The sequence below is a fragment of the Cavia porcellus genome, unplaced genomic scaffold (assembly GCF_034190915.1).
Source record: "Cavia porcellus strain 051 isolate PalLab524CR breed Dunkin Hartley unplaced genomic scaffold, mCavPor4.1 scaffold_5, whole genome shotgun sequence".
NCBI classification, from domain to species: Eukaryota; Metazoa; Chordata; class Mammalia; order Rodentia; family Caviidae; genus Cavia; species Cavia porcellus.
Window position 1 is genome coordinate 16506201 of NW_026947488.1, and position 19783 is coordinate 16525983.

General features: G+C 42.4%; 2 protein-coding genes across 5 annotated transcripts in view; one reads left to right on the plus strand and one right to left on the minus strand.

Moving 5' to 3' along the window:
* Sys1 (SYS1 golgi trafficking protein) overlaps positions 1-19783 on the minus strand; it is a 33806-nt gene that overhangs the window by 11459 nt on the left and 2564 nt on the right. For 2 of the 4 annotated variants that reach the window (XM_003467687.5, XM_063248270.1), the window contains one exon: positions 17246-18461. The exons of the other annotated variants lie outside the window; for them this stretch is intronic. In XM_003467687.5, coding sequence (XP_003467735.1) covers positions 18221-18461 — 241 coding nt within the window. In that variant the 3' untranslated portion in view covers positions 17246-18220. Of the gene's footprint in view, positions 1-17245; positions 18462-19783 lie in introns of those variants that run through there. 4 annotated transcript variants of the gene reach the window in all.
* Positions 6280-9911, plus strand: Tp53tg5 (TP53 target 5). The gene is made up of 5 exons (XM_063248269.1): positions 6280-6524; positions 6818-6892; positions 7079-7209; positions 8305-8812; positions 9477-9911. Exons 1-5 carry the CDS (start codon positions 6381-6383, stop codon positions 9483-9485), a joined length of 867 nt encoding a protein of 288 aa, XP_063104339.1. The 5' UTR covers positions 6280-6380; the 3' UTR covers positions 9486-9911.

Consider the following 19783-nt stretch of genomic DNA (forward strand, 5'->3'; position numbering starts at 1 on the left):
AACATGGTTCAATATTAAAAAATCAACTTATGTCACCAATAGAAAAGCATTAGGCTAAAATTCAATTCAGGATAAAAACTCAAACTAGGAACAGAAGATAACTTTGAACTTGATAAACACAAAAACATCTGTGACAGTTGGGCATTGTGCCACATGCCTATAATCCAGGACTCAGAGGCTGAGGTGGAAGGGTCAGGACTTCAAGGCCAGTCTGGGCTGCATAGTGAGTTCAAAGCTGGCCTGGAATAAGAGCAAGATTCTCTTTCAAAAAAAGAAAAGAAAAGGGAAAAAGAATGTATGGGTAACATCATTCTTATGATCATAAGATCAAGAACAAGGCAAAACTGTCTATGCCTACGACTTTATTCAACAGAGTCCTGGCAGTCCTGGGCAGCACAATAAGGCAGAAAAAGAAATGAAAGATACATGAATTTGAGAAGACAAATTTGTCTATTATATATCTTTTAAAGGTCTCATTTCTGAAACTCTCAAAACTCAAAGGTAAAAAAGCAAGCAAACAAAAACTCCAACCGAAAAACAGGCAAAACATGACAAATATTTTACTGAACAGGATGTAGAGATAGCAAAAAAAAAAAAAAAAAAAAAAAGATATGTTCAACACCAGTAGATACCGAATAGAAAGTTAAATAGCAATTAATAACATATTAGATATCACTGCACACTTATTGGCTAAAATAAAAGTGGCCATTCCAAAAATAATTAGGATATAGAGGAACTGTGTTGTCCATATATTGCTTGTGGGAATGTAAAATGATTCAGTTACTCTAGAAAATAGTTTGGTAGCTTCTTAGAAAGCTAAACACACTTATCACACTCCTGGGCACTTATTCCACAATACTGAAAACTACATCGACATGAAAACTTGTGTGTCAGCCAGGCATGGTGGCTCATGCCTGTAGTCCCAGCATCTGGAAGGGTGAGGCAGGAGATCACCGAGAGTTTGAGGCCAGCCTCAATTCAAGGTCAGCCTGACTACATAGCAAAACCCTGTCTCAAAAAAACATTAGAAAAAAATTTTGCGTACATGTCCTTAGCAGCTTTATTTGTAATACTCCTAAATTTGAAACTGTCAAACTATGGTACATCTACACCCTGAAATTCTGCTTGGCAAAGGGGAACAAATTATTGATATACTCAAGAACATGGATGAATATAAAGGGCATTATCCTGATTTAATGGATTCTACTTACATAATTTTTGGGGGGTCGGTATCGGGAATCCAACTCAGGACCTTGTGCTTGCCAGGCAGGTGCTGTGCCACTGAGCTATATCACCAGCCTGATATGATATTTTTAAAGTGACAAAATTATAGATATGCAGTGGGGTTGCCATGGATTAGGAGTGAGAGAAGAAGGGGTGGGTGTGGCTGGAGCCTTGTAATAATGGGACAGTCCTGTACCTAGTGTGTGGTGGTGGCTACATGAACCAACATATGGTTTAGATACAGAACTATAGCTATGCAAGGTGTCACACTGAAGGAAAATGAATGAAGGGCACTCACGGATGTTTTTGAAACTTTCTATGATTGTAATTATTTTTTAAATTTTAAAAATGAAGCAAACTATTGATACACACAACAATTTGGATCTCAAGAGCATTATACTGAATGAAAAAAGCAAACACTACATGATTCTATTCACATAATATTCTTGAAATAAATTATAGAGATGGACAAAAAAATTAGTGGTTTCTGGGGGTGAGGGATGAGCTGAGGGAAAGGAGGAGGAACGACGACAGAAATCTTCCTGGTTATGAGACACATTCACAAATGAGTGTATCTAATGCTGGTAATATCTGAATAAGGACTTTGTACTCTATTAATGTCAGTTTCCTATTCTGATATTGTACTGTAGCTTTGTAAGGCGTCACAGTTGGAAGAAACTGGGTGAAGGTACCTGAAACCTTTCTGTACTGTTGTTGCAACTTCCTTTGAATCTATAATCACTTCAGATTTTAAAAAATAATTTTAAAAAAGTAGCAAAAAGCCTTTGAACTCCAAAGTTCTACTAGTGGGATGCAGACCACGAGAACTATTAAACTGCAAATACACACACACATAAAGGAAGGGATGACTCAGAACACAGTCCTCTGGGCACAGTAAAAATTGTACTAGGATTTTCTGTGGCAACCAAACTGATTTTTAAAATACAAAAGCATTTTCTTCTTGTTGTTGTTGTTTTGCTTTGTTTTTGTTTTTTTGAGATAGGGGCTTACAATGTAGTTCAGGCTGACCTTGAACTCACTATGGAGCCCAAGTTGGCATCAAACTCACAGTGATCCTCCTGCCTCAGCCTCCCAAATCCTGGGGTTATAGGCAAATGAAGTGCAATAGCCAAAACTCTTTTGAAAAAGAGATTTACTATAAGGAAACAGCTGACTTTTGAGGAAAGTGCAAAGGTATTTAATGGAGGGAAGATGGCCTTTAAATAAAAGGATATCCATGTGTGAAAGACAAACCTTAATCCACAACTTATGCTTTTCACAAAATCTAAATCAAAGTATTACTTAGCCATAAAGAAAGATAAAATTGAGACATTTATAGCCAAATAGACCTTGAGACCAGACTCATAAGTGAACTGAATCATTATCTCTCTGGTGTGAGAAACTGAAAATGTAAATATGATCGTAAGTATACAGTAGATACTGTGAAATAGGAAGAAATTGTTCAAAAGGAAAAGGGAAATAGGGAACAGAGAGGGGAAAGGAAGAAAGGGAAAGAAAAAGCGAGAAAAGGATAAAATGAAAGCCAACCCTTGTGAAGGGGAAGGCAAGCAGACGTGAGAAGGGGGTGGGGTGGGAGAGAGGAGCATATAACTAAAGACCGGGGTCTCTCTGTGTACCTAAGCTGCACCAGTAAACTTCACACAAGCAGGCACGAGTCTTCCAGCCTGCGTTGTGGCCATGCCTGTACTCCCAACTCTTGGGCTCCCCAGGCAGAAGGAGCAGAAATTCAAGGTCAGCCTGGGAGATTTAGACACTACCTCAAAATAAAAATTAAAAGGGCTGGCGGGTATAGCTTAGCACTCCTTGGATTCAATTTCCAGCACTATTTAAAAAAATTAGTCTTGTACCCAATTTAAAAACCTAAAGTCACAAAATGTCTAGGAGTAAGTCCTAGTGATTTGATGTGAGACCAGTATTTCTTAATTTGATACCAAAAGCACAGTCCATAAAAAAAGATAAAATAGACTTCATCAATACTCACATCTTTGAAGGAAAAAATAGAAACAGCTTTTGTAAATAAGAATGGGGAGAGGAGTTGAAGGGAGGGTAAGGGAAGCAGGGAAAGAACCAAGATATGTCATGTACAGATATAAATTTCCTATAATGACTGTGATCATTATGTACACGTAAATTGTACCAACAGATTTAATGTTTTAAAAACTGCAAAAAAAAGCTGGGCGTGGTGGCTCATACCTGTAATCCCAGCACTCGGGAGGCTGAGGCAGGAAGATCGTTACAAGTTCAAGACCAGCCTGGGCTACAAAGTGAGCTCAAGGCCAGCCTGACCTGCATAGTGAGACCCTGTCTCAAAACGACAAAAAAAGAAAAAAAAAACTGCAAAAAAGTGAGAATTTTTAAAGAAACAGTTAATAAAACTAAAACATAAAGCATACACTAGTAGAAAATAGTTACAAGTCACTTGTCTGATAAAAGGATCCCAAAAATTCTCTTAGGTATTTAATAATATGAAAAGTGACCTAATTATTATTATTAATTTTTTTTTGGTACTAGGGATCGAACTCACGACCTCGCAGTTAACCAAGCAAGTGCTTAAACCACTGAGCTAAACCCCCAGTCTAAAATGGCCTAATTTTAAAATGGTAGAAAGAGCCAAAAGTTCATCACAAAACACAGATTTCAAATGGGTATGTGAAAATACGTTCAATATTATTAGTCATTGGGAAAATACAAATTAACACTGTGACGAGATATAACTACCTATCTCTAGAATGGCCAAGGGAAAAAACCTCACAAACCTTATAGAATTAACTGTTGCCAAGGTGGCAGAGCAACCAGACCTCTCATACTCTGCTAATGAGAATAGAAAACAGTACAGCCCCCTAGGAAAGCTGTTTGACAGTATCTTATGAAGTTAAACATAAAATTACCATACAACCTGGTAATCCCATTTCTAGGCAGGTACCTAAGTAAAACAAAAAACCTGTATTTCCACAAAAACTTGGCACAAGTGCGTTTAGTAACTCTCATTCATAATCACTAAAACACAGAAACTAGCCCAGATATCTTTGAATAATAAACATTTATTAAATGAAATACTACTCAACAATGAAGAGACAAATCATTAACACTTAACATGTGAATCGCAGATGAGAGAAATGCTGATCCAGAAGCTCCATACCACGTGATTCTACCTGTAAGATTTTTCATAAATGACAAAAGCTGTCGGGACTGACAACACATCAGTCATTGCCAAGACTGGCAGTGGGAACTGAGGTTGACCACACAAAGACAGCTTGAGAGGAGTTAGGGCAGGTGTGAAGCCATTCTGTCTATTGATTGCTGGGATTATATAATGGGATACACTTGTCAAAACTTATAAAATCATACACTAAAAAAGGGTGAAATGTACTTGTATACATCTCAATGTAAGAAATACAATCTCATGTAAGAAATACATCTCAATGTAAGAAAACTAAGGTACAGACTATAAGAGGAAACAAAAGAATAGAACCTTGCATCCACTGTTGGGGAAAAACTAACATGTTGGGGAAGGTGTGGAGAAACTGGAACCTCTGTGAAGTGCTGGTGGAAATATAAAATAGCACAGTCGGTGTGGAAACCGGATGGCAATTCCTCATGGAATTAAAAATAGATGGCTCTAGGTTCAGTCCCCAGCCACATACACACACACACACACACACACACACACACACACACACACACACACACAGAATTACAATGTGATCCAGCAATTCCACTTTGAGAACCCAAAAGAATTGAAAGCAGTGTCTAGAAGAGATATTTGTATATTCCTGTTCATAGCAGCATTCTTTACAATTGGCGAAAAATAGATGCTAAATTACACAATGCTGAGTGAAATAAATCAGATATAGAGAGCTAAATATCGTTTGGCTTCTTTTATATGAAAAATCTAAAGTATAAATAGTTTAAAGAGCAAAATAAGAGATGATAAAACACAGGGCGGTAGATGGTGGAGATGTGAGGGGATGTAGGGGTGAGGAGAAGGGGAGCATTTAGGGGCGAGGAGGAAAGATGATTAAGATGCAATATGTGAATGTACCAATTCTCTAAGATGAATGTAATTATTATCATATACCAATAAAACCACAAAAAGATAAAAACAACCTGAATGTGTGTTATTGAGAAGTGTGGAAATTTCTTTTTTTTTTCCCCCAGTTCTTTCTTCAGGACACCAAAAACCTGAAAAGAATCCCTGTAAACAATCTGTGGGATCCCCCAAATTGGTAACAGAGTGATCAAGCAAAATAGGCTACGGAAAATCACTTGTGTAGCCACTGCTGTGTTTAAAGCCTGAGCACTGGGGCGATGAATTGCTTTGGCAGATACACCTTCAGAAGCCAGGAACCGGGTGGGGCATGCAAATAAAAATACCAACATTCATGCCGGTGCTGCATTTGTTTATTCATTACAACCATATTTGTCTATAGATAGAAGTTAGGCAAAATTCAACAAAAGTAGTTGGCTAATGGAATATGTAAGAAATTGCATATAGCAGTGGTGGTAAATCTCTGCCATGTATGTTGCAGCAAGCTGTCTATGTAACTGAAAGCTCTAAAAGCTTCACCATTATTGGTAGATAGAATGTTGTGATTTGTAGATTTCTATCAGTAAAATGTTGTGATTTGTAGATTTCTATCAGTATGCACGCGCGCGTGCATACACACACACACACAATACACATTTTGTTTCACAGAATGAATAAACAAGCATACACACCATTTTCTTTCTCCTCTACTAGAATGTAAGCTCCTTGAAAGTAATAATTTTATTTCAGTTCAGCACTTAGGAAAATATCTGGCATGTAGCAGGCACATTTCATGCAACTGAATATATGAGCAGTTTGGGAATCCCTGGTTTCGTGAGTTGACTGCTAGACTTCAGTTAGGATTCCAGTTCTACCATCATCCAGCTTTAAATTATCAAAGGAACCTTGGCTTTCTCATTTCAAAGAAGGCACCATCTTCTTAGGTCACAGAGAGGCTGCTGTCTTTCACTTCTAGTCCACTGATGGAAGTTTCGCTCTGCTCCTCCATCCTTGTGCCACACACAATCCCTGCAGACCCAGCCCTGCTGCTGTCACACATTTCAGTGATGTCACAGGTCCCTGACTGGGAGTTCCCCACCACCATCTGATGCTCAGCCTGAGTGCTGGCTGGACTGAGAGGGGCAGGGTGCACACAGTGCCAGGTCCGGTTTTGCTCCTTCAGTCTTTGAGGCCTCACAACCCCAGCATGTGTCCATCAGTAAAGAAGCCCAAGAACACAGTGGCTTCCAAGGTCAGACTCTGGGACAGACCCTGGGATGAGCCCCTAGAAGGGACCTGAACAAAGAATCCAGCCACACCAAGAACAGAGGTGTTTCAGCTTAGAACACCTAAGGAAAGGGAAAGGAAGGGTGGAGAAAGTCAGGAGGGTTAAATGGTCCTCCATCCTGTCCCCAAACCAAGGTGACAAAATTCCCAGTCTAAGGCTGGTCAAACCATGCTCAGCCAAACGAAGAGGCATCACAGAGGCATTCAGAAGGATTTTCCTCCTGTGCTAACCTCTGCCTCTCTGTTCCTATCTCTCAGATGGAAGATAAGAAATTTAAAGACAAGACAAGGCAGCCTGTCTACAAAACAAATCAGCAGAACAGACTTAAAATGGTGAGATGCCTCATTCTGACCCCAGCTTAGGGGAGCATGATTCTCCATGCTTCTGGCTGCCAGGTGGAGGTACCCAGAGGGGTCAGCACACCCAGCCTGAGCTGAGCTGAGCTGAGCCACAGACAATAAAGTGAGAAACCTCCTCAGGAGAGCTGAAGCTTTTATTTTTCTGGTTTCTCCTGGCAGGTGTTAAGAAAATTGTCACTCTTGAAGCTACTCAACAACTCAAACAGCCGGATCCAAGAACTGCATAACCTGGCCAGAAGGTGTTGGAATTCAGTGCTCAGATTTCCTGAGATCCTTGGTATCTCCTCTGGGTGAGCTCAACTCACTTTGACCTTCACAGCTGTCACTACTGGGAAAAGATATTGTTCTAAGGAATTTAAAAACTATATTTTTCACAAAGGGTCTGTAGATAGGTATTTATTTTGCCCATTTTACTGATGGGGACTGGGCCTTAAAGGCTTAGTTCAGCTATGTGAACCGCTAAGTGGCACAGCAACAACTCAAAGTCATGCCAATCTGATATCAGAGCTATACCTTAGCAGTGGTCATAATCCCCCAACTGTGGGCTAACCACAACCTGGGGCACTGAGTAATAAGAGATCATCATCCTCCCACTGACCCAATCCAGAGATTCACCTGCATACTGGCCTCTGAAGTTGGAGTAGTATTTCTTCCTGAGTTCAATTTCCTCCTAAATCACATTAGCATATTAAGAATGTTGACATTTATTAGGTACCTGTTAATGTGCTAGATACTGTATTAAGCACCTTAGAAGTATTGCATTTAGTTTCTTCTTCACAATGATCCTTCTACATACACAGAATTATCTCTGGCTCTGAGAGGTTAAATTGCTTATTGTAATCCAGATTGAGGCAGAAGCAGAATCTGAACCTCAGTTTGCCTGACTCCAAAGACTGTGCTTAAATGGGCATAGTATCACATATCTATAATCCTTGCACTCAGGAGAATTTCGAGTTCAAGGTGGCCGTGCGCTACACATTGAGTTCAAGGTTAGCCTAGACTACAAGCTCCAACTTTGTTGTTGTTGCTGAGTGGAAAGTATCCTCCCCTCATCCTCTCCCCTATGCAGGGCAAGTGAGCTACCTCCTCAGGACCCTAATTTCCTTGTAATACAATCTAAAAAATCACTGGGCCATCCTTTCAACTGAAGTCCAGAAAGAGAGCACCCTCCCTGGTGACAGATGCATACAATGTGTATTCCTAATTCCTTCCTTCCCACCCTGTCCACCCCTTCATATTCTACTCCCTGCCACCAAATGTAGGCCTCTGGTCAGTAGACACGTTTCTTCTCAGGCTCTTTAGCATTAATGGGCTCCATGAGCTCTTTCAGGACTAGTCTAGGGCCTAAGTTCTCCTTTGCTAACAGTTTTTCCTTTTCCCACCAGGGGGGAAAATGTTTGCAATCAAGGAAGACGAAATAATGAAGAGCTCCAAGAAGCTACAGGCCTTGGGAAGAACCTAGAATCCAAGAAGAGAAAGTCCACGAAGGAACCTAAGGAAGCAAAGTGCAGTGAGTGTGAGGAGGAGCCAAGAGTAAGCAACATGGTGGGAGTTTCACCTGTTGCAGCACCAAGGCGAGAAGAGCAGATTGAACCTGACATGCCAAGGACATCAAGGGGTCGTGGCCTGAATCCTACAGCCCGGAAAAAGCAACCGCCCACAAGGTGCCCCAATGTTGTCTTTCTGAAGACCCCCAGCAACAAAACTCCCATGGGGGACATGAAGCAGCTGGATGAAAATGGCCAGTACGCTTGGTTTGAGGGGTTGCCTACACGAATCCACCTCCCAGGGCCGAGGGTCATGTGCAGAGCCTCCAAGCTACGTTGGGTCAAGCGCCCCTGCACCCGCTTCTGCTCTGCATCACTTGAGGTTCCTATGTACCATTCATACAAGGTGGGTATGACAATGCCACTGCTAGGCCAGGGTGAGATGCAGACTCTCGGCTTATGTGTCCAGAGGGCAGGGAAGCCACTGACCAATCAGCACAGCAGGACTGTTGCTGAGGCCACTGAGAGATGCAGTAGGGACCCCAGGGGAAGGTGGGACACTGGAAGTGAGGGTACCAAAGCAGGTGTCTAATTGTGTGGAGGCCAAGGTGGACCTGCTATGGCTCTGAATATTGACTACAGGTTTATTTAAGTAAGCAGGTGTAGGAATTTCTAAATGTGGGAAAGGGGGAGTGGTCAAGTTCAGTTTTGTTGCATTCCAACCCCTCTAGACTAAATCAACTCTCCATAAGTAAGAAAGATTTACTCTGAACAAGAATTTAGGGAGCCAGGGAGAGAGAGGGAAAGGGAGAGGGGGAGGGAGGAGACGGAGGAGAGGAGGAAGAGGGAGGTAGAGGGAGAGAGGAAGAAGGGGAGAGGGAGAGAGGGAGAAAGAGAATGAGCGAGCTATGGATGGACAAAGGTAGGAGATAATGAAAGTAGGTCTCACGAAAGGGGATTGGTGCAGCTTTCCCCACTAGCAGCAGACACCCTTGGCCCGGTGCTCTCAACCAAGGATAGCGCCCTCTGGAGGTGATGTCAGCGCCTAACACCTAGGTCTCTGCTCGCAGTTTGTGTGACCAGGGACTGGAGCTCATGAGGAGAGGTGGAGATGGCACCATGAGCTGAATACAACGGATGATGGGACGGGAAATTCGCGAGTCTACAAATAAAATTCCCCATATGGCACTGAAAAATGCTTCTGCGGGTTGTATGGGGTTGGTGAGACTAGAGGAAGAAAGCCTTCGTTGTGGGGTGGCGAAGGGACTACAGCACAAATACTATGACTTCAGGCTCCCCCAGTTCCCAGCCCTCAGCTCCTAAGGTCTTACCCAGAACAAAGAGGGCTGCCAGCTGTACCCCTCCCCCTCTGGGAGCTGATCTGGGTGGTGCACTCTTCTGTGAAGTCAAAGAATCATTGTGTGCTTCTATGGTGTAAACCGCCTCATAATGGCCTTGAGGCAAAGTTACCAAAAAACTCTGGCACTGGGTGTGGTAACACACACTGTAATCCCAGCACTCTGGAGAATGAGATAGGAGGATCCCTGCAAGTTTTAGGTCAGCCTGGGCTACATGGTGAGTTTAAGGCCAACCCAAACTATCCCAGCTGGATCTTGTCTCAAAAAAACCAACAGGAAGTTGTGGTGCCCAGACAGAAAGTGACTTACCCAGCTTGACTCTGCTGAGGAAATGACAAAGGCAAAAACTTAACCACCTTACTTCCCTAAAAATAAGACCAGTTCTAATATTAATTTTTGTTCCAAAAGAGGCAATAGGGCTTATTTTCAGGTGATGTCTTTTTTTTTTCAAGAACAACAATCTACATTTATTCAAATATGGTTACGTCACCTTCCTCTGGAATATCGTAACTCTCCAAACCCTGAATTTCTTGCAACTCCATTTCCTGTAGAACCACTGGTCTGGATATCTCATGTCCAACAGCAGAGCTCTTTTTAAATGACCACTTCTTGTCCATGTAGTCTGCACAGAGTGCACCAGCAACACAGCCATCAGTGATTTCATCCCAGGAGTTCTTCACCCAAGTCACTACCTGTTTCAGGGTAGGCTTCATTTAAATGAAGACTTATGAGACAGGAATGGCAACAAAAATGGTGACAGTTAAGAATGATGGTCTACACAAAAGTGACGAAAAATTGCAGGCACCAAAATTCAGAAAATGAGAATGGGGATATAGCTCAGCGGCACAGTGCCTGCCCAGCAAGCACAAGGTTGTGAGTTTAATCCCTGGTACCAAAAAACCCCCCCAAAACAAAACAAAACAAAACAAAAACCAGAAAACAAAATTCAGAAAAACATCTTTCACATGAATGCAGTAAGTACATCTCTGACAACACACAATGTACTGAATTATGAAGATCATATTAGACACAACCACATCTATTCATAATCAAGTGCACACATTATTCATGCACTATGTCTGTACTCCAATTGGTCATTTGGCAATAAGCTCATCTGTTTACACAGACATTTACCACTCATCCTAAGGGGCTCACTTGGGTATTTACAAATGCTTCATCATAATTCATATTATCATCTAAGTGTTAATGTCAATATTTATATTTAATTATATATTTATATTATTTTGTAATTTGGTATGTTCGTCATGTATTGCAATGGATGTACTAAATCAGTGGTGGCAAACCTATGGCACAGTTTGTCTGTTTTCCTTTTCAAACAAAAGATGCTAATGCATGATTTTTTTTGTGTGTTTGTTTGCCCAAAACCTCAGCACTGTATTTAGGCTTAATTGCAGTGTTGGCACTCTGCAATGAGTGAGTTTTGGACTGCAGTTTGGTAATCTCTAACTTTGCCATCATGGTTCTAAATGCACCCATCTGGCTGACGATCTTAAGTGGGGCTTATTTTGGGGGTAGGCCTTATATTTTGAGGATCCTCAAAAATCATGCTAGGATTTATTTTCCAGTTAGGTCTTATTTGGGGGGAAATACAGCAGGTATCCTGGCTGCTCTCCATTCCATTTTCCTAAGAAAAAAAAAACTCAAGAAGAGCCTGCTAGACAGAGGTAACAACTGGGATGGTGGAGCAGTCCCAGCCTCTATGCCCAGTGCTGCTGCTGTCAGCCTGTGGGTGTCACCTGGGCCTCTCAATGTGGCCTATGTGGATCACAGATCAAGGAAAATACCAGGTCAGACAGGGAGCTAGCACTGTGTCCCTAATGCTCCGTGGAACCTGGTATGTTTACCATCAACCCCAAGCTCTGGTTGGGGTCGTCCTCTAATGGTAGGAGCCTTTAAGGCTCACAACAATCCAGTGGGGAGAGGAAAACTGAGAGGGTCCACATTTTTCCAATCCAAGACCCTAACCCTCTGTATTCGCTAGAGGAAGTCTGTGCAGCGTGGATGCCCGAAGTCAACAAAAGAAGCAGACCCTTTCCTGGAGGAAGACTGGGCAGTGGTGAGGAGATCTGCAGTTTGGAAGTGGGTAAACTGTAAGAGGGCCCCCACCAGCTCTCATGCTCCCCCCAATAATTCCTGGCACCAGCACCATGACAGGGCACTAGTAGGGCCCTGGGGCTGACACCTCAATCTGGGCATAAGCCTCGGCAGAGTGTACCACATGCTGCAGCTTAGTGTCGTCCCTGTTCCTTACTTACCTCCAGTGAGCAGTGGACCCCTGCCACTTCCTATGTAGCCCGGTGACCTCCACTTCCTGCTGTGTTCCTACTCAGCTCGAATGCCAGGCCACTTTCTGAGTAGCTGCCACTTCCATTCCCTTGCTAGGTATCACCAATCTTGGAAAATAACCTTTTCTCATTCTTCCTTCCCAAGTGCCTTCTAACCCATCAGCCTTAGTACAATCTTCAGTCCTGAGTGCACCATCATTAGGTGGTCAGGGAAGCACAGTCCCCAAACTTTCTTTCCTGGGACCTCTCCCTTCCCCAGCAATAATCTTGGTGAGATCCTTCCTAGGGGGGCTGGGCTCCAGTTTCTCAAGGGGAAATGCCACCATGCCACCCAGCATAAAGGACACTTATATAGGAGGCTGGGGATCTGGCCTGGCTACAGGAGCAAGGACTTCAGGTCCTAGCATGGAGTGACTCCTAGCAGAGGGCTCATTACAGCCACATCCCCATCTGCCCTGGCAGCTGCTAATACGCCTCTGATACCCTGCCCACCATGGCCCCCAAACTGGGATCTCTCTACTACCACTGATCACTTCAATCTGAATCTTTTCTGGGCTCAGTAAGATCCTGACTTGGGGAGGAGGCCATTCTAGAAATGGGTAACAGTTAACAGGGGGTGGAAGGGGCACTTTAAAGTGTTTGATTTGGAGCTTATTATTGGGGGCTGGGGATTTAGCTCAGCGGCATAAGCACCTGCCTTATAAGCAGGCGGTCGGGAATTCAATCCCTGGTACTGATAAAAAAATAGAAAAGAAAAATGTAAAATGGAGCTTATTATTGAGTGAATTTTAACAAGTCACATGACCACTGTCAGCCTATTTCATGTTTTTAAAACAAGGATACTAAAGTTCATTTCAGAAGGCTTTAAGCAAATCAAGTTTATGTAGATAAAATCAGTTGTGGGGTACAGAAAAAATGTTTGGCCTTTCCCTAACCCTTTTCCCTGGGCCTTTCCAATAATGAAGCCCCAGGGATTGTACTGACCCCATTTCTTGCTTATGAGCAGCTACATAACTGAGGGCTTTTGGCAACTAGCTGCTTGTCAATAAGCCAAGCTTATTTCATATTCACCGTCACTTAACTGTTCTAATTGTCTAGATTAGGTCCTATGCAAACAATCGGAATGTAAAAGTAGAATGGAGCCTTTGAGGCTAATTTTATTAGCTGGGTGATGTAAGGAAAGTTGTTTATTCCCTAACCTTCAATTTCTTTGTTTGCAAGAAATAGTGATGCCCAAGCTCATTAGGTTAAATGAAAAGACACCACTTTGCAGGGTAAGGAGCTTACCACTTAGTGGTGGTACCTATACCACAGGCATGCCTGCAGCCTGTGTAACACTAGAAAACACATTGGTTCATGAAACAGTCCTCTTCTATAAGATCGGAGGTAGGTAGTAGCCTCATAACAGGCTTTTGGATCAGTTCTTCTGTGCCAGGCACTGTGCTAAGTTCTCTGCCCATAACATCTTTTTAAATCCTCATAACCCCAGGAAGTACAATTGGCCCTCCACATCTGTGAGTTCTGTATTCATTCTGTGCTTACCAACAGTAAGCACTTCAGCAACACCAAACATATATAGCTTTTATTATTCCCGAAACAATACAATAATACAGCACAACTTTTGCTTTTTTGAGACAGGTCTTGCTATGTAGTTCAGGCTTGCCTTGAACTTACTATGTAGCTTAGGCTGGCCTTGAATTTGTAGTGATCTCCCTGCCACAGCCTCCCAAGTGCAGGGTGCACATCACAGGGTGCCCAGCAGCAACAACTATTTGGATAACATTTATACTACAATTGTAAGTACTCTAAAGTCTATGAAGGGATGAGTGTAGGTTATAATATTATGCTGTTGTATTTTCTCACTATGCCATTTTATATAAAGAATTTGAGAATCTTCAGAATTTGGTATCCTTAGGGATCCTAAAAGCAGTCTCTCATGGATATTGAAGGTTGACTCTAGAACTACTCTCATTTTGTAAGTGAGGAAACTCATTTTACAAATGAAGGTGAAATTAAATAGTTTACCCAAGGGCTCACACTAGTAACAGGGACGCCAGGACTTAACCCTACACCTCCATGGCAGTCCTCTGAAGTCACCTAGCTTCGGATCCTGTCATTCTTACTGATTTACCAAGGTAGCAGCCAGTGTTCGGCTTTCTCTACCCTTCCTGCCTCAGTGCTGTCTTCATCGCCCTTTATTACTTTCCTACAGAAAATGTCAAGCAATAATCCTCCGCTTTTAATCCTCCAGGAATCTTCCTGTATTTGAATCTATCCCTCTGTCCCCAGACCCTGGGTCTTCAGATATCATGCCCCTGAGGTTCTGTGTCCGCTGGGTACCAGCTGCCCTCTGGGTCTGAGTCAAAGGAAGGAGTCCAATACACTGAGCTTCTGGGACAGACTGAGCTAAGCAACCCTGTAAGCTCAGGCTTCCTAATAAATTTTCAACCTCCCCTATGTCTCTTGGCTCCCATTTGGTCAGGGATGCCTAGACCCTGGGGTCAGAGCTACCCTCTGAGCCAGGTATCTCTTCTTCCTTTCCCATCTTTCTTCTTGGTTATAAACTATTTGAGCATGAATTATACAAAACTCATCTCTTTTCCCTCTGAATGGCCAGAGTTCAGGTGGTATGTGAGCAAGGGAAGCTGACTTCAGTTTCCTAGAAAGTCAAGAGATACATCAAGTTGATGGTGGGCTGGAAGCAACTTTCTGATCTAGGTACAATCCTTTATGCTCTGGAAATAGACATTTCCTGCATTCTCACAGTCATCTGGAACTCTCTGGCCATATTTTGTATACTGCCTATCAATTTTTCTCAAAAAGCCAGCACACTAAGTCCTCTACTTATGAACATTTGAGTTGTGAATTTTCACAGGTGTACTGTATGAGACTCACTTTGTCAGACTTATAAACACATCCTACTTAACAAACATTCCCCTGGAATGGAACTTGTTCATAAGTTGGGGACTTACCAAAATGGTTATAAAGTGCTAACAATTCTCAGTACTTAAACAATACTGTGGGATGAGAAGGTATGCTCATAAAGTGATAGGCTCTTAACCAATCAGAGCTTATAACTTACTGATAAATCTCTTTAGAATAGCTTATAAATGTCACTACCTTAACCCAAATCCTGGTGCTGCCAGCTCCTACAAATAATGCTGGGTAAGTTCCTTAAAGTTTCCTCATCTATAAAATAGAGATGATCCAGCCCAAGCACAGTAGTGCACATCTGTAATCCCAGCATTCTTGAGGCTGAGGGAGGAGGATCACAAGTTTGAGCTTAGCCTGGGCAACTTGGTAAGATTCTGTCTCGAGATAAATAAAAAGCCAGGCATAGCAGTGCATACCTGTAATTCCAGCACTTGGGAGGCTATGGTAAGAGCACTGCTATGAGTTCATGGCTGGTCTGGCTGCATAGTGCGTTCAAAGTCAGCCTGAATTACATAATGAGATCCTGTCCAAAGGAAAACAAATTTTAAAAGGCTGGATACGTAGCTCAGTGTAAAGGCCTTGGTTCAATCCCAAGTACCACAGAACAATATCAGAAACAGATGATGCTATTCCCTATTTCAGAATTTGTTGTAAAAACATGACATACAGTAAGCACCCTTAGTCCACTTCTGGACACAGCACTCAATGGACTCTAGAAACTATTTCTTGTTACTTTAAAAATTGTGAAAATCTTAAGGGGCATTGGGCCTGGTCACTATATTGTTGAAAAACAAAAAACAAAAGCCTTCATTCCTCTATTTTGGACAGTTTCTAAGTTAAATTAACACTTGGGGCATAGATCTGTCACTATAGAAGATACAAAGAAAAACACACAAGCCCTTAAAGCTATGTTTCCAACCAACCATACATAAGTTGCATGAAACCTCCCAGATCATGAAATTTTAGCATCATTACATGATTTTTAATGATATTCTTCATTATTCAGTTACATGGCCCTGCAGAGATGACAACCAAACACTGTAGGGGATAGTGCAGTGAGGTGTGAAATCTGCCCCGTGTCTGCCACACAGTCTAATCTAATCCCACAAATATCTAATGTCACACTCACTTTTGGGATGTGGTAAAATAGTGATTATCAATAAGGGTATCTCAACCTACTTCTGTTAAGACAGGTGTTTGTTATTAAGTAGACATGTTAATCTTATTAAACTTGGGTTTGTGATATTTCATTTTAATGTTATAATAAAAATATAAAAATAAAAGGAAGTTTTGTTACTTATATACATTATATATGTTATAGATGGCCTAAGACAATTCCTCTTCACTTGTATGACCCAAGACCAAACATCCATGCCTTAAAAGAAATTCTAAAGTGTTCCAGTCACATCAAGGGAGAGTAGCCACAAGATGAGTGTCCTGAGGTGTTTAAAACAGTCACAGGCCTTGCACAAGCATGGTTGTGCACACCTATAATCTCAGCACTTGAGAGGCTGAGGCAGGAAGATCCATGAGTTCAAGGCCAGCCTAGGCTACATAGTTAAGTTCAAGGCCAGCCTGAATTGCATAGTCAAATCCTGTCTCAAAACAAACAAATTAGTCACAGGGCCCTAGTTTGCAGTGTCTAACAGGAAAGAAACTCACAGGCCCATTTGGTTCTTACCTCCTGGACTCTGCAGCCAGAAATACTATGTTCCAGTAGCAAGCGCTTCCTTGCAGCTTGATCACAGTATTCTGCATCACTGAGCTACCTCACTGTAGCACCTTCCTACCTTCCTTCTGCATTGATATATTCATTCTTAGACCTTTTATCCTGTTAGGCTCAAATCCCTACTCTGCAGGGTTCAGAGCCAGAATGCTACAAAAGCTCCTGAGGAAAACTGTTAAAAACTGATCTACATAACTGTAACACTGAAAGCTGAAAACTGACAGCTCTCTTGGACAGGATCCAGAAAAGCCAAAGCAGAAGTGAATCTAAACTTCATGCACACATGTTCAGAAATCTCAGGCAAGTGGGAAAAAGACTCTCAGTCACGAGGTTAATTGGAGGCGCAGAGGGAGTAGAGTACAGAAGTTCCCCATACAAGTACCTATTTTAACCAAATGTAGAATAATTTTAGGTTCAGAAAAGGATATGGCATAACTCTTTACAGCACCCTTGCTGGCTGTGCTGATCTTTCTTAGTCCCAACCCATAGCATTACAAAGTAAGTACAGGCAAAACTGTGGAAAATACTATATTTATGTATATAGGAAGGGCAGCTGCAAGGCCCTCACAGAGGAAATTCTACCCAAAGAAAAAACTTAGCAGCAAATTTGTATCTCCCCCAGCATAGCCCAGACCGGAAAGTTGAGCTTCTTCTTTCTGGACACCCCTTAGACCCATCTCATCAGAGAATTCCAAATAAGACAGGAACAAGGAACTCCTTCTAGAACTGAGGTCCAGTAAGAGCCTGGGAACAGGCAGTGACTCTGTTTTGAGGGTCAGACTGGAAGTCATGCTGGGGTTCTTCTCTGGGATCTACAGCCTGTTATGTTGAGAGGTGGCAGCATGATGGGGCTCCACCAGAGGGACTGGACAGAAGCTAGTCACGGATTCTTGTGTGCACACGTGTATGTGTGTAATAGGGCACAGGTTGTCTGTTTTTCTTGTGCTTGAAGTCTCCACCTGCTGTTCTCTTGCTGACAGCACCCTGGTACTTTGCACCTATATTCTTTCTGTGGTTAAGGATCTAGAATCCAAGTTTTTCTCCAAATTGAAACACTGTAGTTCGGCAACGTGGCAAAGGCAACAGCTGTCCCAGGGGAGTAAACAGGACTAGAAGAGTGGTTTGCTCCAATCGGACATCCTTGATTTTTTTCCCCAATCAGACATCCTTGATTCTTTTCTTTTCTAAAAAAACCATTGGCTGGTGACCGAAATGATGGCTCAAGAGTGACATCATTCCAAATCTGTTATTAGCCTCAAAGAGGTCCCTTTCCTGACCTTCCAATTTCAAGGTTTCAGAGACAAAGGCCATTCTTGTAGCTGTGATCCTGACTGCTACCTCCTTGGCAGGGCCTTGCTATGTCTCCATCAACAGAGATTTTGTATCTCCAGGGTTCCTCTCAGACTTGGGCCAGACCTCATCTGGAGGATCTGAGCAGCCCAAGGTGTTGGGGGTCCCAAGTGCCAGCAGAGCATCCAGAGGGCTCAATTCTAGACATTAGACTTAGGGGCTGAGTTGAGGGGGATCTCCTTGAGCTCCGTCCGCATACACAGGTACTCCCCGATGACAGCCATGAGTGCAATGCACACGGCTTGGACCAGCCACCAGGTCAACGCCGAGGGAAAACGGGAGCTGTAGAACCAGCAGCCCAGGAGGTGAAAGAAATGGACAGTAACAGTGAAATCCAGACACTGCTTCCCTCGCCGGATGAAGTACAGCAAGCCCAGGGCACTGTTGGGAGAGGATAGCAGTGAGTTGTCACTGGGTTGTCCCGGCCTTAGGATTAGATTACTTGGGTGGTAGGGACAGTTAGGATGACAGCAGAGTACTCAGAAGTGAGTGAGAGAAGTATGAAGCAAGGATTACAAAATTAGATGCCCAGAGAAACCTGGCAGGTAATGTTAAGAGTGAATTTGACTGAGCAAAACAAGACAAAAGTACAAGCTTGATGATAAATATTAAGTGTGACAGAAGGGAATGCTAAGGATTGGTGGGATACCCTCAAGGCATACAGGTTCTAGTTCAAATGGAGACAAGTTACAATGGAGAGAGTATTTAGGCAAATCCTATCGTGGTAGTAGGTTAGCCTGATATCTATCATTCTTCCCATTTTTCAAGAGAAGTCGGAAATTTGTGCTTTTATAAAATATACTGATTTTCAATTATCTGGGAAAAAATGTTTAAAAACCATGCATGATATATAATTTGCTTTGGCAGCACATATACTTAAACAACAACAAAAAAGGAACAACAAACAGATATTAGCATGGCCCTTGTGCAAGAATGACATGCAAATTTATGAAGCATTCTGTACATTAAAAAAAAAATGCATGCGGTCAGGCATGGTGGCACACATCTACAATCCCAGCACTGAGGAGGCTGAGCAGGTGAATTGCCACGAGTTCAAGGTCAGCCTAGGCTACACAGCAAGCACACTAAGACCCTATCTCAAAAAACAAATACAAAACCAAAAACAAAACTCATGCATGAACTAACATCTGTATAAGGTAAAGAGAACATATGAGATAAATGTACGTAAAATCAGCCCAATTTTCAACCTTCACTTTAAGCTCAAAAATATTACTAATCCTCAAGGCACTGCTCTAAGTACTTCCTGTGAATTGATATTTAATCCTTACAACTATGATATAGATGACCTTACTAGCTCCACTTTATTGATGAGAAAACTGGGGCTTGTCCAAAGTTAACAGAACAAAATTGAAAGCCAAATGAGTGTTTCTCAGCCTGACATTTTGATCACTAATGCTAAAGTGCTTCTCAAAAGACAGGAAGTGGTTATGAGTAACTTTAGACACTACCTAGTCCAACACTTTGTGTATAGATAAGGAGCCTGAGGCCAGAGAGGAAGGAAGTAATTCAACTAATGGCAGAGGCAGCAAGACTACAAGCCAGTCTTCCTGACTTCCAGCCTGATCTTTTCCTCACCTCATGCCACATATCTGTGATCTGTGATGGAGGTGACCTGAGATGGAAGCTGTCATGCAGGGAGCACATACATAGTAAGAGAAGAGCTTTGCAGCTAAGTCAAAACA